The sequence below is a fragment of the Phycodurus eques genome, chromosome 6 (genome assembly GCF_024500275.1).
Source record: "Phycodurus eques isolate BA_2022a chromosome 6, UOR_Pequ_1.1, whole genome shotgun sequence".
NCBI classification, from domain to species: domain Eukaryota; kingdom Metazoa; phylum Chordata; class Actinopteri; order Syngnathiformes; family Syngnathidae; genus Phycodurus; species Phycodurus eques.
In genome coordinates, this window is record NC_084530.1 from 21,891,443 (window position 1) to 21,917,618 (window position 26,176).

Genomic DNA, 26,176 nt, shown 5'->3' on the forward strand with positions numbered 1-26,176 from the left:
AAGGCTTCATTGCGCCATCTGTAAACATACTGTTTGTGTGCAGTGCTGAAAAGCTCTATTTTTGTTTCATCTTTCCATAAAATATTGTTTATCATTTGCTCTTTCATATCAAACACAAGTTCTCTACAGAACATGTTGTTTCACTTTCTTCAGGAGCTATTCCACATTTAATACTTAAACTTCATGGGTGCCAATAATGGTGAGCACAACTGTACCTTATGGTACAGTATGGTGTGGTATGGTATTGTGATCAGGTATGGTATTTTATGATATGGTATGAAAGGTTATGGTATGATTTTATATGGTATTGTATGAACTGATAATGGTATATTAACAGACAGTACATTAGGGTTTTATATGATACGGTACTATGATGTGACGGGATTGGGTATTGTATGATGTGTATGGTCTGATATGGTGTGATATGATGCAATATGGTATGACTGGGTATACATGATATGGTATTTTATGATAGGGTATGATATAGTATAGCATTGTAGGATATAGTCAATATGGTATGTTTTATGCTCTACATGGCATAACTTCTTATGATAAGGCCTGATAACGTATGGCATGATATGGTTTGATGGAGTATGTATAATATGGTTTTGTAGGGTATGATATGGTATGTTATGATATGGCATGGGTTATATGGTATGATAGGATATGGTATCATGGAGTATGATATGGAATTGTACGATAGGGTATGGTCTGGTATAATATAGTATGATATCATTTGGAATGACATGATAGGGTATGCTATCATATGGCATAGGTCATATGATATGATAAGGTCTAGTATAATAAGGTATTGTACGATAATCAATGGTATGCTATGATATTGTATGATAAGGTATGACATGTGGTATTGAATAGTATGATTAAGTATGTTATGATCTTGCACCTTATGAAAGAGTATGTGGAATGATATGGTATGGTATGTAGGTATATATATGTTGATGTACAAAAAGCATGCCTTTCATGCAGTGAAGTCCCCCCTCATTTTAATGCGGAGTGTGGGTCCATGTTGACCCCCGAACAGAGTCCCACCCACACAAAGTGCTGCAGTCAGCTGGACCACTGTGACCACCGTGGAAACATCATCACACGCACACACACTCTCAGGAGTACGCACACTTTTGATCAATATTATCACAATTTTATGACTTTTTTTCGTGTTCTTCACTGCTTTCACTGATGATGGCTGAAGTGAGGCGTAGAGATGAGGCGGAGGAGCGTACTGAGCTTCCCCATGTCATCGACCAAGCAACAGGTATGTTTGTATTACAACGTTTTTAGAATTAGAAATCTAATTGACTGTAACAGTACATATACAGTGTCAGTGGTGCCTTGAGATACGAGTGACCCGACTTATGAGTTTTTCGAGCTACGAGCTGTCATTTGTTCAATTTTTCGCTTGCCTTGCCAGCGCAAAGTTGAAATAGGAGCGCTCTATGGTGGCAGTGAACTCAACTCACTTTACAAAAGCAGCACTTTGGCTACAAGCTGTTTAAAGCCACTCTCAGTTGGAGTTTACTGTCACACTAAACATAAAACAAAGAGAATTACATGTCTATTTCTTTAAACAACATACAGTAAGGCTTTGCCTTATGGAAAGTTTGTTTAGCTTAATGCTAACAAACAATGCAAAACCCCACTGACATGTTAACGGTTAGCATCGGTAGTCAGTTTTAGAAGCAATGCATATTTTAACACAAACACTGGAGAAACACATGTAACAGATAATATAAGAATACGCACAGACAAAGATTCTTTATCGTCTATGAAAAATGACGAGTATTACTAGTATTACAGACTAGTATTATTGAATCACTTACAGTAGTAGTACTGTAGAAGAAGTCTATTCTTCGTTGTTTGTGTCTGCACGCCTGTATGGTTTTATACTGCCTCTCGGTGGGCAAGGCGGGCACACCAGAAGGAGCAGCCCAATGAATTGGATTGCAGCATACGATCACAATGCACAAACTATTTAATTATTTACATTCTATTTTATTATGTTATTACTCAATGTGTTTATAAAGTACAATATTGTAGAGTGCCATTAGTGTGTTTTATATGATTGTATATTGTGATTTTAAGGAGACAGGCAGATGGCTTGTTGTGCAGCTGTTGTGCACCTGTTGTGGTCCAAAGCATGCATAAAATGTCAGCATGTGTTGGAGTGGCACAGACGCAGCTGTGATGGGAAAAAACTATTCTGCTGACCTCTGCGGCTTCACAGACCACGTGTGCTAGTGTCCAGTCACACATAAACATCACCACACATTATACAACGTGGTTCACTTTTTTGTTCTTTGGAAGATGCGTAACCATTGCAAATGAGCTCATTCCTGTCTATCCATGAGAAATGGTCATTGTACCAGGGTTGATTCGGGAAAGATAAACAGTATCTGGTTAGGTTAAGATTTGTGCGTGGGTGATGGAGAAATTTAATGAAACGTTTTAAGTGGTGAAAGTTTTAGGATTGTTGTTGTTTTTTTGGGGTCCATTTTTAAATTTGTAAATGAAATTTCAAGGTTTTTTTTTCAGGTGTAGTTTTTGCCAAATTTAGTGATGTATAATTATTGTAAAATGTTAAGAGTTGTATTGATACTTTTTATACAAGGCGGCTTTCTCACCTTTCAATGATTCCTTTTCCAGGTACAGTTTTCATAAAATTTATGTAATTTTTTTTATTGCTGTGTCGTTTTCTGGAGTCCAAATTTGGAGGATGCAATTCTTGAATAATTTTAATAAAATGTTTATGTTTATGTTTTATGTTTATATATTATGAATATAGTCTTTATTTCTATTTATTTGTTGTTGTTTTTTTACCAGGTCTAATACCTTCATATTTTTGTGGGGTAAAATATCACTACTTGATTTAATTACTAGTTAAATATTATTCTTATGAAAGCCTCATTTATTGGTAAACTTCCTCATCCTTTGATGGTAAACCTTTTCCATTTTAAAGTTGTCGCGTGGCAAAGGCTCCACTTCCTGATTGACTGCATTCCACCTGATGTGATTGGTCCAACATAGTGACTGTGGGTGTGTGACTTTTGCATTTGTTTTCTCTCTCACACACATGCACACGCACACACACACCCACACGCATGCGCGCATAAACGGACTCAGTGTTTCTGGGTCATCCATCGGGGAGGATTTAAATGGAAACATGCTATTAATGGTGGATTTTTCATGCTCCATGTAGTTCCTCAACAGGTAAAGCTCACCTTCAGGTGCAATGTGCTGTGCACCCGTGGGTGTAAAGGAAGCTCTTTCTTCGTATATGTAAACAAGGAAGTGGTGGGTAGCTTAGGAGACGCAGTATTTAAAATCTTTGTCAGGTTAAAAATAAAAGGACACTGGTGTAGTTGAGGAAAGTGAGTACAAGCGATTAACAAGTGACAGATGTCACTGGTGCTCTTCATGTTTATTTCACCAATATATTCCTTTATCAGAAATGTTGAAGTCCTGCTTTGTGTCCCATGAGTGCTTTGAGTTTGACATTTGTACTTTTTCTACCAATTCTGTGGATGGTAATCAGAATCAGAATCCTCTTTATTTGCCAAATATGTCAGAAGCACACTCCGGTAGTTGGAGCCGCTCTAGTACGACAATAGAGAGCCATTTTGACAAAAAATACATTTGAGACATAAAAACATAAAAACACACTACGGAGAGTCACTTAGCCTCTAGCTATTTAATGGCAAGAGAGAAGAAGCTGTTGGTATCTGTGCTTGTTTTAGTTTGCATTGATCGATAGCGCCTACCTGAGGGAAAGAGCTGGAAGAGGTCGTGACCAGGATGTGGAGGGTCCAAGACGATTTTGCATGCTCTTGTCTCAGTTCTGGCAGCATGCCAGTCCTCAAGGGTCGGTAGGGGGGTACCGCCGATTTTTCCGGTAGTCCGTTGCAGTCGGAGTTTGTCCTCTTTTGTGGCAGCACCAAACCAGACTGTGATGGATGAACGCAGGATTGATTCGATGACTGCTGTGTCGAACTACGCCAACAGCTCCTGTGGCAGGCTGTGCTTCCTCAGAAGCTGCAAAAAGTTCATCCTCTGCTGGGCCTTTTTGAGGACAGGGTGAGAGGGAGCTGTGGCGAAGGATGCTTCCTGAAGTCTACGATCATCTCTACAGTCTTGAGCGTGTTCAGCTTCAGGTTGTGTCAGCTGCACCACAGCTCCAGCCGCTTCACTTCCTGTCGATATGCAGACTCGTCACCGCCTTTGATGAGGCCGATGACTGTGGTGTTGTCTATAAACTTAAGGAGTTTGACAGCTGGGTGCGTTGAGGTGCAGTCGTTCGTGTAGAGAAGGACACATTCTTGGGGCGCCCGAGTGCTGATTGTGCGTGTGGATGAGGTGGTGTCGCCCGGCCTCACCTGCTGTGTCCTGCCCGTCAGGAAGCTGTAAATCCATCGGCAGATGGCAGGCGAGACACTGAGCTTGAGAAGCTTGGAGGAGAGGAGTTTGGGGATGACGGTGTTGAACGCAGAGCTGAAGTCCACGAACAGGATCCTCGCATGAATCCCCGCGCTGTCAAGGTGTGCTAGGTTGAAGTGCAGCCCCATGTTGACTGTGTCATCCAAAGACCTGTTTACTCGGTAGGCAAACTGCAGGGGGTCCAGCAGGGGTCCTGTGACGCTTCTGAGGTGGTCCATCATGATGCTTTCAAAGGATTTCATGACCACAGATGTCAGGATGACAGGCATGTAGTCATTCAGACTTGAGATTACAGATTTCTTGGGGACTGGGATGGTGGCGGAGCGTTTGAAACAGGATGGCACTTCACACAGTTCCAGAGATCTATTGAATGTCTGTACCAAGACTGGAGTGAGCTGGTCTCCACAGACTTTGAGCCAGGATTGGGACAGAAGCTCTGGGCCCACTGCTTTGTTGATCTTTTGTAGTTTGAAGATGCGTCTCACATCCTGTTCATGAATGGTCAACGCAGAAGTCAGAGAAGCGATGCTGGTTGGTGGTGCAACTGGGTGGGTGTCGGGTGTGAAAGTGTCCTTTTCAAATCTGCAGTAGAAGGTGTTCAAGTCGTCAGCTAGTCCTTGATTGCTCTCCGCTTGGGAGGATGGTTACTTGTAGTTGGTTAGCGATTTTAATCCTCACCAGACTGACTTAAGGCCTCTTTATACCCCCGCGCTCGCGTGGCCGACAACGCCCGCATTGCATCACGTGACCGACGAATTGGCCCGCGCCAATTTAAAATGTATACTTTCCAAGAACCACATACACAGAAACGACAACAACATTTAACGTAAAAAGAAGGACGTTAATTATCGCACAGCTTGACCTCACGTATCCTTGTTTATGTCAGCATTAGCAGCTACCTTTGTGAGCGATCATGCATGTAGTCCATTTTCTTTACCGCTTATCCTCACTAGGGTCGCGGGCCGCTGGAGCCTATCCCAGCTATCTTCGGGCAGGAGGCGGGGTACACTCTGAACCGGTCGCCAGCCAATCGCAGGGCACACAGAAACAAACAACCATTCGCGCTCACATTCACACCTACGGGCAATTTAGAGGCTTCAATCAACCTGCCACGCATGTTTTTGGGATGTAGGAGGAAACCGGAGTGCCCGGAGAAAACCCACCCAGGCACGGGGAGAACATGCAAACTCCACACAGGCGGAGCCGGGATTTGAACCCCGGTCCCCAGAACTGTGAGGCAGATGTGCTAACCAGTCGTCCACCGTGCCGTGAAGCATACATTTTGGAGGCAAATTGGATGAAAAAGGGGTTGACAGTTAGAATAAAATGAGGCCCTTTTCAACAGTTTTACCTATCCACACGAGACTGGGTGGACATGTCTATCATCACACGCTTGAAAAAGACACAAGGACCCATGCTAAAACTTGAACAGGAAGTCTGTAATTTTGGTTTGAACCCGACATTTTGAGATCAAATTTCATGAAAAAGGAACCTTGGGAGTTAGAAAAAAATGTGCCCCATTACAAGTCTCACCAATTGACACGAAATTGGGTGGATATGTGTAGCATAACAACATGCAAAGAAAAGTCTCAAGGTCCCATGCTCAAAATTTAACAGGAAATTGGTGATTTTAGTTTGAATCTGACATTTTGGGAGACAATTGCATGAAATAGCAGCATTGAAAGTATAAAAATAGAATAAAATAGCCCCCACCACCAGTTTCACTCATCGACACAAAATGAGGTGGACATGTTTATCATAACCGGACGCACAAAAAAGTCTCGAGGACCCATGCAAGAAATTAAACAGGAAGACAGCCATTTTGTTTGAAGCTGCCATTTAAGGCAAAATCCTGGGCCTTGAACTTAGAGCATTAATAAAAATATTTTTTGAAACACCTTATTATTAGATTAATGTCTGGCATTTACATCCTTACCTGCTGAGATCCAGTATGAGCCTTTAATGTTCAATTGCATTGCTGATGTTTGCTAGCTAGTCAACGCAAGAAATTCATGCTGATGTCACAGGTTTACACGTTGAATGTCTAAAAGAGGAAGTGACGTCTGTGTCTCTTTACAGACGTAGTAATTGCTTTAGAGACGTGAGTCTTCACAACAACACCTCAATGATGAATACGACAACTCTCTGTTCATCTTCACAGATCATCTTGACGGAAGCAAAGCAGATCTTTTGCATTGCAGGTAAGTCGTAATGACGTGAGTTGAGTTGACGTGAGTTGAATCCCAGTTTTTATATTAACCCACGCCGAGACAGACATATTTTATGTTTTTTCATTGCCGTGAGGCTTGTTGGTTTATGTGCTACTTTCTGACTACACTTGCTGGTATATCCAGTAGTATCATTAGAGGCACAACATAATTAAATAATTCAAAAAAATTCAGAAACTATAGAGCGTATTAGCCATACCATACCATACAGTGGGTACGGAAAGTATTTCAGACCCCCTTAAATTTTTCACTCTTTATTATTTTGCAGCCATTGCAAGGAGGAATGGCAGAGGAAACTGATAAATATCAATATGCTATATATACTTAATTTCTAGAAATCTCTGCCAGTGTTTACATTTTCAAATGATGACTTCTACAACATTCCTAGAAAATCACAATGTCCCATCACTGGTGAGCTGTTTTTAGAACAGGCCCGGGGGCCCCTCGTGGTCCTTGGGGGCTACCCGGTGCCCACGGGCACCACTTCGCTGACCCATGTTTTAGACAATATCGCTTCTTATGACAAACCAGATGAGAGAATTTTCCATTAAAAAAAGTTACTATAAAGATGAAACTGTTCAAAAGTCAGTGTTTTTTTGTGTGTGTGTTCAAAGGTCTAAATATGAGTCTAACTTTTTCAAAATCTCAGTCAAGCTAATAGATGGCACCACAAGTTCATATTTGGAAAAATGTCATGTTTGAGGACAACAGCAGAATGGCACCTGACCAGAGAGAGCCAATCACAAGTGTCAGCTTTAGAAAGAGGAAGTGATAGCGCTTTTGTGGCTATTTTTCAAATGTAACTAAAATGGTAATTATGGAATTTTACAAGAGCAACAGTAATTTAACTACACAATTTCTTCGAGCAGTGTAATGGATTACATTTTGTCAATGATTTACATAATCTCGCTACATGTACAGTAAATAGTTACTCTACAACACTGCGTTTACATGATGTGTGTTACAATGGACAGAACTATGTGCAATTCCACAAAATTAATATGGAATTTGTTTTGACCCACTTACATAATGCTGAGCCAGGCTTTAAGTACTGTAGCGGCAAAGGGTAAAAAAGGTTCAGTACTGTAAAAGTGGGAGAGACGAGAGCGCAACAGGCCAATGGTTATTGGCGCAAATATGTTTTAGCCACTTAGATATTTTCTTAACAGTATTCTAACTCTGTTCTTGCAATTGTTTATTTTATCTTATTTTATTTTCCATTATTATTGTTATTTTTAATACCTGCATCTTTTATCAGGCTACAATGGCTTTTGTCTTTTTAGATGGAATCAGGTAGGTTATATTGATTGTTGTTTTTTTATTTATTTATTTATCTTCAGCACTGGGCCTTTGCCTTCCATACAAGCTTCTATTAAACAAAGTAAGTTTACGGCTCTGGTCTTGGACGTAATAGAATAAGAGCTGTGTATGCATTGTAAAATGTTTGGCAACTTTTCATATGTTTCTCAGCAAGGGGAAACTCTTTGAATGACAACGCAAGAGACCGAAGGTATCGAAAAAGTCTTGAAAGTCCTTTATTTGACAACTCCAGTAAATACTTCTTATATTGTGTAGTTTTCCAATTATGCTTGTGGATTTTGGACTACTGAACAGTGTGTTGTTTTTTCCTAGTCGACCAGCGATCACTACCATCTCCGCGGAACCTCTGGACGACAACAACTGGTTCTCAGCATCGCCCGTGGTCTTTCCTTCCTCCCCTCCATCCAGCTGGACTGCAGAAATCCAGGTTTGTTTGAGTTTGCTTCTTTATTCAATTCCTATGAGGAACACCGGATGGTATTATGCCAAATTTTGTTGGGATTCCGATTGTACGACTTCGGAACTAAAAGTAATTAATCGCATAATATTTCATCATGCTTTTAAATAAAATGTTTGATGGTGTTACTATAGCAAAACTAATGATACATTAATCAAAAACCATGGTAAATTTATTTTTTATTTTTTTCAAACTCTGAACATGGCAGATTAGGATTATAAATTATTTCTAAAGGCTAATTAGGGTCTTGATTTTGAGAAATCATATTGAAATCACATGCAAACTCCACACAGGCGAGGGCGGAATTGAACCCGGGTCCTCAGAACTGTGAGGCAGGCGTGCTAACCAGTCGTCCACCGTGCTGCCTTGGAAAATCATATTACATTTTTTTTTTAAACTTTAAGGATCTGTGTGGATTCCACTGTATTCAAAATGAAACCAAACCGTCTTGCTAAAGTGTCTGTTTTCCACAACTCAGGCCCCACCGTCCTATGATCAGGTGATTCAAGAAAAGACCCGAGAGGACCACATTGTTCGGCCCACTGCAGCCCCCCGGCGTTCCTCTGACTGTACCAGCACCACCTGCTCCACACAGACCGACCCCATCAGGGATAAATCAGCCGGTAAAACCATTTGATGTTGCAATGGGAACATTTCTTTATCTCCTTCTCTTTTGAGTGTGATTCTTCTTTAGGTAAAAAGCCGCAAAAACCTCCAAGACCATCCTTGTCCAGACCTGAATGCTCTTCTGAAAGTGGTCCACTCAAATCACAAGAAAGCTGGGACTCAGGAGATCAGTGCACCAGATCGGTCACCTTCCACTGGGAGACGACTGCGCCACCTGACCCACCTCCTAGCGCGACGACTTATTCTGTTCCTGCTTTAGAACTGAGACCTGTTCCGCTTCCTCGCATAAAATCGAGAAAACAGACAGAAGATAACATTCAGACATTGATCAAATTTGAAGACAATGAGGTCCCCACAGATGCAGCAGATGTCTCCTCGAATGAGTATCTGAAAGAGCTGCTGGAGGTATTTAGTTCGAACAGAGACCAAACAAATCAGGAGGAACAAGTACATGGAGAGATGAACAGTCAGCGAAACATCCAGGCCAGGATCAAGGCCTTTGAGAGCCAGACTGCCCCTGAGGATGGGAGTGCCAGTGAACCGATCAAACCGCAGACTCTTCCCAGAAAGCCTGTGAAGCCGACGCTGGTGTCTGTTAATCCTCCGCTGGCGGCCAGATCTCTGTTGGTTCAAGACAGTCAAAATGTATCAAGCCACGATCAGACGCCAGTTTTCAAACCTCAGCTACCCCAGAAATCTGCTGGAAAGCCCACGCGAGAGGAATTGGAGACCCTGCTCACAAAAGGTGGACCCCCGCACAAGTCGCACCCTGCAGTGTTAACCAGGGACTACAGCATCCACGATGAGGAGCCTCCTTTGCCGCCAAGACCGCCAGTGAACCACCCCAAGGAACCACTGAAGCCCAATCTCAACATCAACAACCACAATTCCACCACCGTCCTCGGAGATGCCGAATATGTTGACACTCCGGCAAGTAAGTCAAATCTTGTTTTTTTAATTGGGCTCCCACCAGAATATGAGCAGTCTTGTGTGGTGTTTGCAGGTGAAGTTTGAAATGTGGGGAATTTAGTTTGCAAAATGTGGATAGTAAGTACACTACTCACAAAAACCTAGCAATAATGGGCTTTCAGGTGAAATTCCAGGATAAACCAAAATGCACTATAGCCTACAGGTGAACTTAATTTGACCTTTTCCAAACTTGTCCAACTGTTCAACGTTTCAGTACTTTTTGTACAACTTGTTCTCAAACAAGGAGCTTAATGGCAAAATTCATAACAGGTGTTTGATTTATGGACCGATACATTTCCTGCTTTAATTAAAATTGGTATTTAAACAGTTGTCTTCATCATGGTGTTCACATTTTGATGTCATGAGACCAAGACACTTAACATTTGATCAAAAGTACCAAAGCTGGTCATTACAATTCTTTAAATGGGATGACCTAGTTATGAAAGCAGTTAACTTAGCCCATTTCGCAAATAACCTCGCAACCACCATTACTAACCGAGTTGTTTTTACACAAACAAACCACAACTTGCCTGAATTCAACACAAACCACTTCTTGCCTAACTTCAACACAAGTATTTAATGCCAAGGTTAGCACAACAAGCAGGGACATTGCTATCAAAACTGGACAAAGATGCTAATTATGCTTAGCTGTCATACGATTAAAAAAAGGTGTGGGTTTTTTTTTTTATATACATGACCTCAGATCCCGCTCCTATCAAGGCGAGACCAGCTGTAACAAGAAGGCCCACCACCATCAGAGTCCCCAGCCAAATTGGTGAGACCCCTTAGCTAGAATGTGAAGCATGCTAACAAAGTGCTATGGAACATAACAGTTGGTATCTCCCATCAGTCACAGAGAGTCTTCAGGGCAATCCTCCTCCACTTCCCGCTCGGAAACCTGTAGGCTCCCTAAACACTACGACCATCCCCAAGCAAAGGTCCTTACCCAGCATCCCAACACAGGTATGGATTTATTGGGAGGTTCTGAACTCCCGTTTTCAATCACGTTACATTGAGCAGAATAAAGCCGTGTTACATGATGTCATGTTGTACTTTAAAATGTGATTGTTTAACCGTCCACTTTATTCTTTGATAAGGATGTTCAATACCACTTTTTTCAGACCGATACCAGTACAAGTATTCACTCTTGAGTACTCACCGATATTGAGTATCGATACCACTAGTACTTTTAATACATACAAATTCTATTGACACAATGACAAATAATTGTGAACAAAGATCTTTCTTTCTTTCTGACGCATCAGGGGTGAAGGCCACTAGCAAAGGGGTTATTGAGGGATTGGGTGACCCCATTGTGTAAAGTGTCCTGTAATTGTTGATCCTTGGGGTATTTTGACGAAACATTATAGACATAAAGTGTGTCGAACTCTTCCTGCTATCTATCTATCTATCTATCTATCTATCTATCTATCTATCTATCTATCTATCTATCTATCTATCTATCTATCTATCTATCTATCTATCTATCTATCTATCTATCTATCTATCTATCTATCTATCTATCTATCTATCTATCTATCTATCTATCTATCTATCTATCTATCTATCTATCTGTCTATCTGTCTGTCTGTCTATCTATCTATCTATCTGTCTACCATCCATCCTTCTATCCATCCATCCAGCCATCATAAACACTATGTTTCTCTGCAGGAATTGTTAAGGAACAAGCAGGTTCCATTGCTACCAAATCAGTGAGTACAAGCAAAAAAATCTCTCTCTTTTTCCAAATGTACATTTCACAATTGAAATAATGCCTTCTTGTCGCACTTAAGGCGGGAAAATATAAGAAAACCTCTCCCGCCGCGCCCACCTCCAGCCAAACCCAGTCCGGGACGACCTCCGCCACCCAATGTGCAGACCACCAAGCCCGCCAAAGGATTTCTCCTGCCTCCCAGACCGGTCCAGGGCCACCGTCTCTACGACAAATACACCGTGAGGAGTTTCCCGAAAAGTTTCCCGTGAGGAGTTTTCGCTGTTCATGCAGCTGTTTACAATGATAACGTTGTTTTCTTTTTGTTGTTGTTGTTTTTTTTGTTCCAATTCAAGCTTCCGCACGGATCCGCCGCCTCGGACTTTAACAGCAGCCGCACAGGAGAATTCTCATTTCAGGTGAGCTAAACTTTTTATAAAATATGTGGTAAGGCTTTTCCCTGGTCACATCACATGTTGTTAGGCAGATTTATAGGGCTGGCTCATACCTGCCCCATTCGCCAATCAAGGTCAGTTTGCACCCCTCAAGTTCCTGTACATGCTGGCCTTGGTTAGCCTTTGATATGTTAACATTGAGACTTTGTGGTTGTTTGTGCAGGCTGCAGGTCCCACTTGTCAGCAAGAAAATGGACTAAAGGTTCAAGCCTTGCATGACTTCATTCCAGGTGACAACATTTTCAGTGATGGATAGCACAGAAGCACTAGTTTCTTTGGTGTGTTGGATATAATTGATACCTTGAGCATCGGGAATGGGTTTTGAAACTAAAGCCTTGACATGATTAGCTTACTGTCCATTAGCATGGGTGTTAGTTCAAAATACACTTCTGGTAGTTGTACAGATGAAAGCAAATCACACATTCCATGGTTCTTCCCTTGCTTCGTTATAAATGTGGTTAAATATAATATATGGATTAGTAATTGACGGCACGGTGACCGACTGGTTAGACCGTCAGCTTCACAGTTCTGAGGTGCGGGGTTCAATCCCCGTCCCCGCCTGTGTGGAGTTTGCATGTTCTCCCCGTGCCTGCGTGGGTTTTCTCCGGGCATTCCGGTTTCTTCCCACATCCCAAAAACATGCATTAATTGGAGACTCTAAATTGCCCGTAGCCATGACTGTGAGTGCGAATGGTTGTTTGTTTCTATGTGCCCTGCGATTGGCTGGCAACCAGTTCAGGGTGTACCCCGCCTCCTGCCCGATGACAGCTGGGATAGGCTCCAGCACGCCCGCGACCCTAGTGAGGAGAAGCGGCTCAGAAAATGGATGGATGGATGGATTAGTAATTTAATTGAAAATATTGTTTCTTTTTTTTTTTTTTTTTTTTTGCTACGTTACGGTTAGAGGGTCCAGGAGAGCTGGGCTTGAAGGCCGGTGACATCATCAACATGGTGGAGCGTGTGGACAGTGAATGGTACAGGGGCACTTGTAAAGGATCCACAGGTTACTTCCCAGTTAACTTCGCCAAAGTGCTAGTAAGTGATAGTCCTCATCTAAAGTGTCATATTTATAATAAAAATGCATTATCGTTTTTCTCTTTCTCCAATTAGCCAGATGCACCAACAAAACCTGTTCCTGAGAAGAAACAAAAGCCAATTTCTGTCACGTAGGTTTTCATCCATTTAGCGTCTGCTACATCTAAGAATTGTTTCAACCCCTGTGCTCTCCTTTTTTTTTTTTTTTTTTTTAAATACAGTATTTTTTTTTACTTGTTGCCTCTTTTTTACTCTGTCGACTCATTTTGCATCCTCTGGGCACCTTTGTGGCTAGAAATGTAAGTGCACAAAACACAGCTGTTAAATTATATTGTGCAACAAAAATTGTGTTCTTTTATTCCTTTCAGAAATTATTTAAACAACTTCAGACTTGCTCAAAACTATCAAATATTTAACCTTTTTAAATGCCCTTTTTTATTTTAAGTATTGAGTTTTTGTAACAGAAAAAAATTTGTAACAGAAAAAATGTAACAGAAGAAAATTTCCATAATAAGCAATAACGACGATTGTGCTTTTTTTTTCATAAATCACTCAAGCAATTGCAAACCTGCTCAAAACTACCAAATATAAAATCACTTTTAGGAATGTAACCTTTTAATTTGACGAGTTTTGAGTTTGTACAAAAAATACATTGAATTGTTTTCTATATAATAAATAATAGTATTTTTTCATAAATCAATTAAACAACTGCACATGTTCTCACAACTATATATATTTTTGGGGATATGGGGAGTTTATAACACTGGATGTACAGTTGGTATTAAAGGTCTACACACCACTAGTTGAATGTCAGTTTTTGTGATGAGAAAAGGAAAGCCTACTCAAACATCCAACCTTTATTTGGGGTTAATCAGAGGCACTTTAAATGGTGGCAGGTGTGTGCTGGCTCCCATTTAACATAAGTTTGAATGTCATTGAACACACCCAGCTCCCCAGTTATAAGCGGGTGTGCACACTTGTGCAACCACATTACCTCAGTTGTTTATGTTTACTTCCCCTCTCTGAAAGATTTATTTAGTTTTTCGATTGACTTGTATAGGTTAATGGTGGAGAAAGTTTTTAAATTATTTATCTTGGTCTCAATTTTTATATCGCAAAAACCTGGCATTTGAACAAGAGTGTGTAGACTTTTTATATCCTTTTCTGCCACAAAGGTATCCAAATGGTAGTAAATCTGAGGAGGGCACAAGGGTTAAAATGTCCCATTTTCTCAAAGCTGGCCAAGATCCGTGGCCCGTGATTTCGAGGGTGAGAGTGGCGAGGAGTTGTCGTTGGCGGAGAGCGACGTGGGCAACGAGTGGGCCCACGGTCAGATGGGCGCCACTTCCGCCGTCGAAGATCTGCCACCACCACCCGCTCTGCAGCAGAGTCGGACTAATCCCAACTGGGTCGCTTTGCCAGGCAAGAAGTAACACACCACTACATACACAAGATAGCAATGTTTTTCCCCTTTCCTTGCAATTTGGAGTTCATATTCAATACAAAACAGTGATTCATTTGCACATTTGTGGATAGACAAAGTGTTTTTTGTGTAAATGTCATTGCTGCCAGGAGTGTCCATAAGTCGTGTGTATTATTTTTTTATTTTTTTTTATTGGCTTTTCTAAAAACAAAATATATATATATATTTTTTTAAATCATACCCATGGTTTTATTTTGGTGTTATCTATTCTTCTAGATATCTCGACATATTTTAGTTTTTCTTCTAGTGTATGGGTTTTTGCAAAATTATCACTGAATCGTGGTAATTTTAATATCCTCTGGAGATACATGATTTAATGCAAAAATAATTTTTGTGTTTTCCTTAAAACTTAGAAGAAAACAGGTGAAATTAGGAAATTTGGTGTAATATTGTGTTATACCACAATTTTTGGGGGGAAGGAAAAAAATATTGTGTAAAAAAATAAAAAATAAAAAAAAAACTTCTCCCCGTTTAAAATTTTGAAATGTAAATTTCTAACTTAAAATGTAGAGGAATCATGAAGAAAAAAATATGTTTTTGTGTGTGTGAAAACAATGTTGCATTAAACCATGTATGTTCATATTTAATAAAGCATGTAATATTTATTTATTTCCAAAGTAGTTGTTTTACCACTTTAGCCAAAATTCTGTTGACCTAAACAATATTCACATAATCACATAAAATAACCCCCCCCGCCCCCAACCTAAATTGGGCTTCTTTGTGAGTGTATTATTCACAGTTTCCCTGGTATGTGACTTTGAATACCTTGTTACTTTTTCCACAGGCATGACCAATTGTGCCAGTAAGCAGCCAGAGGTGGTCAAACCGGCTCAGGTAGCCCATGTATATTGTTACAGAATACAGTGGTGCCTTGAGATAAATCATACGCGTGACCCGACTTACGAGTTTTTCAAGGTGCGAGCTATCATTCGGCCGATATTTTTGTTTGACTTGCCAGTGCAGACTTGCGATATGACCGCTGGATGGTGGAAGTGACCTCAATTCCAACTCTCTTCACAATCAGCAGCAGTTTGACCAAAAAAAAAAAAAAAAAAAGAAAAAAAGAGGCTTCAAGCTGTTTAATGCCATTCCCAGTTGAAGTTTACTGTCAAACAACACAAAGATAATTACATGTTGTATATTTAAAAGAACCAAACTAGGTTGTCTTAATCAGTATGGTCCGCTAGCTTAAAGCCCATTGCTGACATACAATGGAAAATCCCATTGACATGCTAGCAGTTCGCCTAGGTAGATAGACGCGGTTTTACAACCCTTCTAAGCAAAGGATATTTGAACAAGAAATGGTGGGCAACACATGTAGACAGATAATATAACAATACTCACAGCGGTATATTCCCTATCTTCTGTGAAAAATGACTACTATAATTACAACAACTTACTGAGTAGTAGAAGTGTAATCTTCATTTTTGTGTGCATGACTTTATTATGCAGCACTGCCTTCCAATGGCCAAGGCGGGCACAGCAGAAGTAGCCGCACACTGAATTGGATTGCGGCATTAAATAAATCATAATACCAAATGTTTAAAAGTTTAATGCCTTACATTCTATTTCATGTCATTACGGTTTGTATAAAGTATAGTATTAGAGAGTGCCATTTTTTTTCTTATTGATGAACAAGGGGCAGACTTCCCATTCATTTCAATGGGGAAAGATTATTTGAGATACGAGCATGATCAAGGAACAAATTATGCTTGTATTTCAAGGCACCGCTGTACAGAGAAGCACTGTTACAGGCGGGTTTAAATGAACTTTGTCGTGTTGCCTCCTCAGTCCTCGGTGGAGTGGGTCCTGGCTCGGCACGACTTTGACGGCAAGGCGGAGGACGAGCTGTCCTTCAAGCGGGGCGACTGCATCCTCATCACCAAGCACATCGACGGCGATTGGAGCAGTGGAAGACTGAACGGCAAAGAAGGACTCTTTCCCAAGGCTTTTGTGGAGAGTCGCGCAGGTATGACGTCCACGAGGGCTATTGTTGGGGTTTCCTGTTTTTACGCAGTCAGTGAATGCAGCACCGTTGTCAGAAGAAATGGTTCCAAATGACTTTTGAGCCACAAGATACAGATATAAAAATACATGAAATATTACAAATACATTTTCTGTGTTTCAGCTAAAAGGAAGATAATCATTTGGAGATGCATGGTTTAACGGGATTTTTTGGGGTGTGTATGGGGGGAAAATATGCTTGTGTTTCAGCTCAATATATAAAATAAATTTAGTGATATTGTACAAAAAACAGTTTTTTTGTTTTATTAAAAAATAACAAATTTGTTGTTGATAATGGAATAGCTTGTGTAAAAGAACAATGCATGGCTAAAATGAACAAATCAAAAAGAAGAATGGAGAGAGGTTTAACGTGATTTTTTTTCTCTTGAGTGAATTTTTCTTTTGAAGCTTCATACACGGTTTCATTTGAAATCTTCGTTTTTCTGTTTCATCCATCCATCCATTCTCCTCACTCGGGTCGCGGGAGTGCTGGAGCCTATCCCAGCTGTCATCAGGCAGGAGGCGGGGTACACCCTGAACTGGTTGCCAGCCAATCGCAGGGCACATACAAACAAACAACCATTCGCACTCACAGTCACGCCTACGGGCAATTTAGAGTCTCCAATTAATGCATGTTTTTGGGATGTGGGAGGAAATCGGAGTGCCCGGAGAGAACCCACGCAGGCACGGGGTGAACATGCAAACTCCACACAGGCGGGGACGGGGATTGAACCCCAGACCTCAGAACTGTGAGGCTGACGCTCTAACCAGTCGGCCACCGTGCCGCCTTTTCTGATTCACATTAAACCTATTTAATGTGATATATATTTTTTCCAAAATAAAAAAGCATTTTTCTTTGTGTCCCATCATCTTCAACTTTTTCAGCTGTGAGAAATATATATATATATATATATATATTTTTAATTTCTGGAATTTCTTTGAGTCACTGATGGTGTAGTGGTACACTCGCCTGACTTTGGTGCAGGCAGCGTGGGTTCAGTTCCCACTCAGTGACAGTGTGAATGTGGGTGTGAATGATTGTCTGTGTCTATATGTGCCCTGCGCCTGACTGGCGACCAGTTCAGGGTGTAATCAGCCTTTTGCCCGAAGTCGGCTGGGATAGGCTCCAGTGACCCTATCCAGGATAAGCGGTGTTGAAAATGGATGGATGGAATGATGGAGTTGCTTTGTGTTTCAACAATGTGTCTCCAAAATGTCACTTTTTTTCCTTTTTAGTCACATCAAAGCATGTATCTCCTAATTTTTTAGGTTATTTATTTAGGCCCGAAAAAAAACTGAAGAAAAAATATTTGCTTCATGCTTTTCCGAGAAAAATAAAATCTTAATCATCCCCTTGCCTCAAATACAGTCATTTGAAACCATGTCCTCTTGCGATCTTTTCATCGGACGACGTACCGTTTTTACGAATGTGGAACGTGTGATTTTGTTTTTGTTTTTGAATCATGACCAGGTCCAAAGTTGTCGAATAATAACCAGTTTGAAGTGGGTGTCGTGAAGGGAAGGGCCATGTACGACTTCACATCTGACTGCGATGAAGAGCTCTCTTTGCAGGTTGTCATTTTAAAAAAGTTTTTTTGTTTGTTTTTTTAAAAGCTATATTAAAGCATTAGCGTCATTCTGACATTGTGCGATCGGTTCCGTTCCAGGTCGGGGACGTCATCATTAACCTGGAGTCCATGGATGACGAATGGTTCCTGGGTGATTTGAGGGGTAAACGGGCCCTCGTGCCAAAAAACTATGTTGAAGTGCTCTGATGTACTGACTCAACTACTTGTTGTATTAAAATGCAGTGTTTGACATCACTAAATATTATCTGCTGCATTAGATTTATAATTATGTTACTTGTGTTATTTGAGTACTAATTGTGTAATAAAAGTTGAATACTGACACTATCACATGGTTCATCCATGCATTGCAACCTATTCCCCACCTATTGAACCACAGGCAGTCAATTGTGTTGGTCTTGAAAACAAAGGAAAATAAGATTTTACAATTTTGCTACTATTCTAGAGGGTCCACTCATTCTTTAGTGTCAACTAACAAATGTAGATTATTTTTTTCTGAAACAAATATTTTTTTTTAAACAGGGCATCTGTGTTGTTGGTTTTTAAGGCTGTTGTTTGGTGCAATATTACCCCCGCAACACATGAAATAAAATTTTAAAAAGTCGTTTTACCAACACCGTTTTTTTTACACTGAGCTAAAAAAATAAAAGGAAAATATTTAAATTTTCTTTGAATGGATTTGATCATTATATTGCCACCTTTTCAATTGAGCTAAAACTCAAAAGAATAATTTAAAAAATATATAAATTAATATAAAAATCAAAATCAGCACCTTGCAGGGCACACACAGCCCCACTTGTTGAAACCATGCCTTTAGACATTGGTGCTGCCAATTTACAACACATCTAGGCTCAAGGGTTTTTGAGAACAGTTAATTTGACTTCACTCTAAATATACCCACTAGGAATGGGTGAAATGAAATACTAAAAAATAAAGAATGCAAATGTATTAAAAAAAAAAAAAAAAAAGGACGTTGGTGGCATTTTTTAAGACCTGTACACAGCAGAATAAGTATAATTGAAGGTCCCATATTTTGGCTATTTAGACCTCCATTGAGTGACTCTCTAACATGGACTTCAATGTCAATTTCATTTCAAAAACATCTTGGTTTTGTCATACAAGTGTCCAGAAAAGGCCCCTCTGAGAGCAACTTCTGTTTGACCCAGTCCTAAACCAGCTTTGTCCATATTTGGCTAAGACTGCCCTCGTTCCTCTGATTTGTTGCCTCTGTGTAAAAGATACACTGCACACGTTTATCTTGACAGTGCTGGCTCAGGGACATCGAGCTAGTCAGAGATCTTCGCTAGAGAAATTTGAATGACCTGATATCAGGCTTCTCGGCAGAAAATCGTCTGGAACTCAGGAATGCTTGGACGACATTAATTCATATTTCACATTTACTGAGGCACCATAGAGCCAATATTACATCCCAAATACTAGAAATAGTTGGTTTGGTAAAATATGGCACATTTAAAGGATAATTAAGGCTTTCATTTTCAATAAAGGATCTCAACACTCATTTTGAGATGAGTGCTATTCATTGAACAGCAATGAGACATAAATAAAAGTCAATGTTGGTCATTTTTTTTAATTATTAAATCTGTCAGGGTGGTTATTTTTTTAGACTGTCTCCTGGATGGGGGGCTCGTAACCGTCAGCCCTCTCCACCTTGGCTCCGGTGTCGTCTCCAGCTGCTTTGGTGGCGCTGCCAGAACTGCCTTCGCCGTGGAGCTCCATCAGTTTGCCCACTGCAGGAGGAACAAAAATGACATACAGCCAGGGTGGACAAAACACCATTAAGTTCAATTGACAAACTAAAAATGGATATCATGAAAAAAATGTCTTGTATAGAAATAGTGGGGTCTCTGGATACCTGCCCACCAATCAAGTGTGAAGGTGGGAGGCTTAGTTCACCGACGTTACGCCAAGTTATCGATAGTAGCCGGCCGGAGTTACTGGCCAGCGGAGCAGATAAAAAAAAAAAATCTAATCCAATGTCCAAAAGATCTTCTTGTTGTATGTTATATTTAAGTGCAAGCACAGAACTCTAGATACAGTACACATAATAGCAGCAGGAAAAAATAACAGAAGTTGTTGATATGACAAACGCAGTCACCACACGGGGCACCATAACAGGACTGTTTACTGTCCTGTACTTCTTTTAAGGGGAGAGACATGTTTAAAGATGTCTGTAAGTGTTTGAAAAGCGTAATCCTTTAGGATAATAGTTTGTGGAATAATTGTGGTTTAAACTATTAATATCAGTAATTAAAACTATTACAACATATACATTTTAGGGGACCATCAATTATTCGGACACTCACTATTCGCAGTATGCCTCGGTACCGATCCCCCAGCAATAGTGGGAATCCATTGTACACCTGGTAACTGTTATAAATTGTGTGATTTAAGGGGGAAAAAGGCATACGCCTCCTTTAGAGCAGGAACCCATCTCAATGTTTCTACACATTGTAAATATTTGTCTCTGCTGTTTAAAAGGTGTGTGCAATGTCTTATGAATATGCAAATTGTTGGAAGGATGCCGGAATTGCCCGATAAGGATTACAAAAAAAGTATCAATGACAGTAATAAAAGGATCATATAGGACTAACAGTTTGTCATTATGCATTACATCAACAGAATGAAATTAATTGTGAACACAGTTGACTGCTTACGTTCAAACTTGGGCTTCTTGAGCATTTTGACCTTGCGGACGTAGACGTCGTGCAGAGGGTAGATGGACTGGCAGGCCTTCTCGATGTCCTTGCCAACGCTGTCAGGGATCCTGAAACCGAAAACACCAAAACATTGTTTTAATTAGGAGGGAGTACAATACCACTGAGACGTCAACTCTGCGCCACTCACAGCTTGTTGACGACCTCCTTCAAGTCGTTAGTCTGCACCTCGCGGGTCATTATCTCCATCATCTTCTTGCGGATCTGGCGCACCTGCTGGTGCTGGGCGTAGGAAGTCTTGCGGATCTGGTTGGTGCGCTTCTTGGTGAAGCCCACGCAGAAGAGACGCAGCAGGTAGCCGTCCGTCGTCTTCACATCCACGTGGGCCTCGATCATCGTCTGGGGGAACACCAGGAACCACCTCAGGGTGAGAGGCTATAATAGGGCTGCAGCTATCGAATATTTTTAGAATCACTTATTCCACGGATACTACCATCAATTAATCGAATAAACATTTATTTTGCATCATCAAAACAAAATGCAGGTATCATATTCACTTGAAGGGCACAATCTTTACGTTAACAATTAGTCAGTCTGCATGTCGAATGCCTGGTCATCGTAGACGTGCTGTTGTGGTATATTAGTTCTGCTTTGCTATAGACAGACACGATGCCCTTTATCTTCTTTATTTAAGGGTGAAATCATCCCAAACCCAATGTCTTTACGACAAAGTAGAACAAACATACCACAACAGGACCTCTACTTTCCTCCAAGCTCTTATTTTCGGATTTTGCTTATTTTTTTCGTAATTGAATTATTTGATATTTTCAGCTAGGGCTGCAACTAATGAGTATTTTAATAATTGATTAATCTGTCAATGATCATTTTGATTAATCGGATAAAAAACAATTTGTATATTTCCATTCCTTTATTAAAAAAACAGGACATTATTTTGAATTGACAGAACAGAAAAAGCACAAACAAATGGATTATGATTCAGTTACCGGTCATTTAAAAAAACTGTTTTTCCAAAGTAAAAGCAGAGGTTTGCAAATGTCATATTTTGATTAAACACAAAGATAATCATTCTGCTGAAATTCAGAGGATTTGGACAAAAACAATTGATTATCAAAATAGTTGTCGATTAATTTGCTCCACCTCTAGTTTAAGCCCTAGACAATACCCCTTAGGCATTTCTAGACAACGAGTGATTTATTATTTTTTTTAGTATATTTTGTAACAGTTTACAATATATAGAGGCGTTCAACCAAAATTCTGGAAAGATTTGCTTCAAGTCAAACAAAACCATTCATCCCAGTGTTTTAAGAGGCAATTCTTGTAAATTCCCTATTGCATTTTGTGCATGTATTTTTCACTAAGTGCAGTTTACGTCCGGCACCTTGTTGGGCAGCAAAGGAGTTCTGTGAAAAAAAACTCTTCATTGAACATACAACTTACAAAAAAAAGGGGGGGGGGGGGGGGGAAACAAAGACATCCTCAGAAAGACATGTTGAGTTTATTCGCGGCAATTATTTTTTTCCTTTACAATTATTTTCTGGAGATTCTTGGAATTTTCACCTGTTGCGAATTCTGCCATTCGCCCCCCAAAGAAAAACAACCAAAAGTTATGTTACCTGCCATTTCTTGACCATAGAGCACATCTTGTCACGGGTCAGGTCCATGCCGTGGAAGTTGGTGAGGCAGTTCTTGCCCTGCACATCCTCCGTGATCAGCTTAAACTTGCGGAAGGCCACCTCGTCGTTCTGCAGGTCAGCGAGGCTCACTTCAAACACGCGACCCTTCAGACCATCAGAGGCGATTCCTGGGAGGCGATAAATGACAGGGTAAAGCGCGTTTAAGGCCATTTGAGTGCGAGCGAGTTAATACGCCGCAATGGGAGATTTTGTAATTAATCACAGTCATTTGGGACCGAAACAAGCTGCCTTCAACAGTAGAAAATGTTTTTAGGAGGACCTTTTTGTTCTTTGTTTTTAATTTACAAGGTAAACAATTTTGATAATCGATTAATTGTTGAGGCCATTTTCAGCCTCTCAACAGTAAATAAAGATTATAATAATAAAATAGTAAATACTATTAATAATAAAGCAGACTGCTTATATTTGTGTTTTAACAAAATAGGACATTTAGAAACATATTTTACTTTGGAAAACATTTCACAGTTTTGCCTATTTTCTGACATGTTACGGACCAAACCAGTAAGTAAATTACAATCAATTTGTTTGTGCATTTTCTGCACTGTCAATTTGAAATAATGTCCTGTTTTTGAATAAAGGTATGGAAATGTTTAATGTAAATACAATAACTGAGTTAATGTAAATAAGACTCTTAAGCCCAGCCCATTGAAAGAAACTATGTAATATTTAGCAATAGAGCAGACTTACTGGTTCCCTGAGTCCTGGTGACCAATGTCTTGCCAAGATTGCGGATGATGAACATGGCCGGCGCCTTGACATCGTACCAGTCCTTTTTGGAGAAAGGGTCCACACTAGAAGAAACCACATCTACATTTTATGGGGGTTTCCTGCATATAAAATTTTGATGTGACCACCTCTGGCTCCAATGGTTATTTTTCTATTTTTAAAGATGGTCTGTATTGGAAAATGCTGGAAGTCATTCCTAAAAAAACAAAACATTTTCTTTCCTACTGTCTGTGTGTGTGTCATGAAGATTTTGTGGGCTTCCAAACGAGTAAGGATTGTTTTTTGCGACCAAGCACAAATGATTTTGTCGTAAAAAGTACATTCAACAAGTGTTACATCTGTTTTGTAAAACTAAGTATTTTTCAAGGCAAGGCGACAACATTTATTTATTTAAAAAAAAGATTCATAAGAATAAGGGTTATATATATATATATATATATATATATACACACACACACACACAACACTTATTTAGCCATTTATGGGACATTTTCACCAAGTAAATTGTGTTTCATGTTTTTCTGCACCACATTGATTACAACCACTATTTTTATTATATTGTTCCTTCTGACGAGCTTCTCAACCCATACAAACCATCCCAACTACAAAAGATTCACAACATTCAGGACATGTTAAGAACTCCCAAATTAATACAGACATTTCACATACTTAGAATCCTTCCACATTTCTTAACCTTCTCAAATCATTCCAAGTTCAAGATGTTCAGCTCATCAGAATCAACTTTCAAGAGAGTTTACATCTTTACCACTTAGTTCCACATTTGATTGATTCAAACAGTCCCAACAACTCAATTTATCCCTCAACATGTCAGCTCAATTTCAGCTCTTTAGCGTTCTCACGCAAATGCACAGAAAAGACATTAAGTTTATTTTCTTGAGGAGCTTAAGACGTGCCACTCGTAATCGTGACGCCGGCTAACATGAGTTAGCTCCAGAAAACGCGTGAAGCTTGTCTAACTCTCCTAAAAGATTAAACCCACTTCAGGTTCTCACTAGCCGGTTCATGCACAAGTCTACTATGCCATTAAACAACAATTAACAAAATGCAGACAATGGCATGACAAGCGCCGAACCTCGAGACACACAGGCCCGTGTCGACTAAATCAGACGAGAACCGAGCTATCCACCAAATATCGCACTCATCCTTTGTTCTTTTAGTACGTTATTGGTCTCAATATAAAGGATGGAGGCTCTTTAATACACAGCTGAGTGAATTTCTTACTTACATCTTCTTTTTGGCACCCTTTTTGCCGCCTTTGGTCAGCCTCTTATTCTTGCCGACTGCCATGTTGGCTACAGGGAGTGAAAGAGGAGGAAAAGAGCAAATCGCGCGAGAGTTAAAGAGAACCATATCGGGGGGTTTGTGCTTTCCTCTCGCGATGCCTTGGTTTCAATTCGCAACGGGACGTGCCTACGTGGCGGCCACATTGGTAGGGGCAACGGACCATTCAACGATTTGCATGCACATTGAAAATAAATCATAACTTGCTTATTTCTCGAGCGATTTTGCTGTTTTGGCAACGTAAAGGTATGTGCTACAGAACATTTGATTTAAAAAACAAACTAAAAAAAAAAAAGTTTCTCCCAATGTGGCCTGCAACTTTAGTAGTAGTAGTTTAGTCCAGAGGCAATGGAATCTTTTATACTAAACCTATATATATATATATATATATATATATATATATATATATATATATATATATATATATATATATATATATATATATATATATATATATATATATAAAAGCTCCCACAGCTCAATAGTATATCCATGATATCAGGGTTTCAATTTAAATAAATATGAATCAAATTGTTTGATTGCGGTAAACTAATGTTGTCCCGAATACACCAAACCTCTATATTTTGTAGTTTTTGTAGCATTAATTAAATTGATTGATAAACGTGTAGCCTATTTTAAGTAGGATTGATGATATTGTCTCCTAAATACAGCTTGAGGACTTTTTCCGTATCACATGACCGAGAGACTTTGCAAGGCACACACGCATGCACCTGATTTAAAAAAAAAATATATACTTCTTTCAGTCTCTCTGTGCGGCCCGGTACCAAATGGCTTAGGGACCGGAACCGGTTAGTGGTCTGGTGGTTGAGGACCCTTGCCATAATGCATTATCCAATGATAGTTCCCTCCACCTCTGAAAGGCAACTCCTATGTTCACTCTTGAGCTGTCCAATTCCTTCTTTTGTTACTTCTTGGCTCTGTTTCTGTTTGCTAGTCTTATGAGCAGTTGTTAGCAAACGAGGGATGGGCATTTTTCCTGAGGTAGATATTCCCCCATAGTCTTAGCAAAGCTCATGAACCCCAAGGTAACAGGTCAGCATGAGGCTGCAGGTGTGCCAACTATGAATGTGACATGATTGACACCTCATGAGTCACGCCTGTCTCTGATTGGTTGTGTTTTCTATGCCAGTGTTTCTTTTTTTTGTTTTTTTTTTAAATCAAATTAGACGTATAAGATGGAACCAAAGAAGGCTGATTTTATTCACAGATCATTTTCTACATGTACTACTGCTAGGTCATACTGATAGTTTCAACAAATATGACAAAATGTTTTTTGAAAATTGCCATCTCCTATTTTAACTGTTTTAAAGTGTGTCTGACCATTACATGCTTTACTCATGGTTGCCACGGTGTTAATTTATTGTCACGATTGGAGTCATCTCATTGCTAAATGAGTCCATGATGAGAATTTCT

At 40.0% G+C, this 26,176-nt stretch overlaps 2 protein-coding genes across 2 annotated transcripts; one reads left to right on the forward strand and one right to left on the reverse strand.

Moving 5' to 3' along the window:
* The first annotated feature begins 8,242 nt into the window (after positions 1 to 8,242).
* sh3d19 (SH3 domain containing 19) lies at positions 8,243 to 18,651 on the forward strand. Its single transcript, XM_061679944.1, has 16 exons — positions 8,243 to 8,424; positions 8,933 to 9,077; positions 9,149 to 10,015; positions 10,754 to 10,825; positions 10,901 to 11,013; positions 11,722 to 11,762; positions 11,844 to 12,003; positions 12,118 to 12,180; positions 12,380 to 12,446; positions 13,121 to 13,251; positions 13,327 to 13,382; positions 14,489 to 14,673; positions 15,519 to 15,568; positions 16,526 to 16,703; positions 18,210 to 18,310; positions 18,406 to 18,651. The coding sequence occupies exons 1-16, from the start codon at positions 8,263 to 8,265 to the stop codon at positions 18,511 to 18,513; spliced, it is 2,499 nt and encodes an 832-aa protein (XP_061535928.1). The 5' UTR covers positions 8,243 to 8,262; the 3' UTR covers positions 18,514 to 18,651.
* Positions 18,652 to 19,892: 1,241 nt separating this feature from the next.
* rps3a (ribosomal protein S3A) lies at positions 19,893 to 24,768 on the reverse strand. The gene is made up of 6 exons (XM_061679945.1): positions 24,687 to 24,768; positions 23,402 to 23,505; positions 22,634 to 22,821; positions 21,190 to 21,398; positions 21,000 to 21,109; positions 19,893 to 20,072 (listed from the first exon to the last, which is right to left on the reverse strand). Exons 1-6 carry the CDS (start codon positions 24,746 to 24,748, stop codon positions 19,945 to 19,947), a joined length of 801 nt encoding a protein of 266 aa, XP_061535929.1. The 5' UTR covers positions 24,749 to 24,768; the 3' UTR covers positions 19,893 to 19,944.
* Between the last annotated feature and the right edge of the window lie 1,408 nt (positions 24,769 to 26,176).

Bases quoted from the DNA above. Each gene is read 5' to 3' on its own strand.
- sh3d19 (XM_061679944.1), top strand. From the start codon at position 8,263: ATGCTTGTGGATTTTGGACTACTGAACAGTGTGTTGTTTTTTCCTAGT. The intron at 13,252-13,326 runs GTAAGTGATAGT...TTCTCCAATTAG, and splicing joins TTAACTTCGCCAAAGTGCTA to CCAGATGCACCAACAAAACC. The intron at 16,704-18,209 runs GTATGACGTCCA...AATCATGACCAG, and splicing joins TTTTGTGGAGAGTCGCGCAG to GTCCAAAGTTGTCGAATAAT.
- rps3a (XM_061679945.1), bottom strand. From the start codon at position 24,748: ATGGCAGTCGGCAAGAATAAGAGGCTGACCAAAGGCGGCAAAAAGGGT. The intron at 22,822-23,401 runs GTAAGTCTGCTC...ATCGCCTCCCAG, and splicing joins CACCAGGACTCAGGGAACCA to GAATCGCCTCTGATGGTCTG. The intron at 20,073-20,999 runs GTAAGCAGTCAA...TTCCTCCTGCAG, and splicing joins CAAGAAGCCCAAGTTTGAAC to TGGGCAAACTGATGGAGCTC.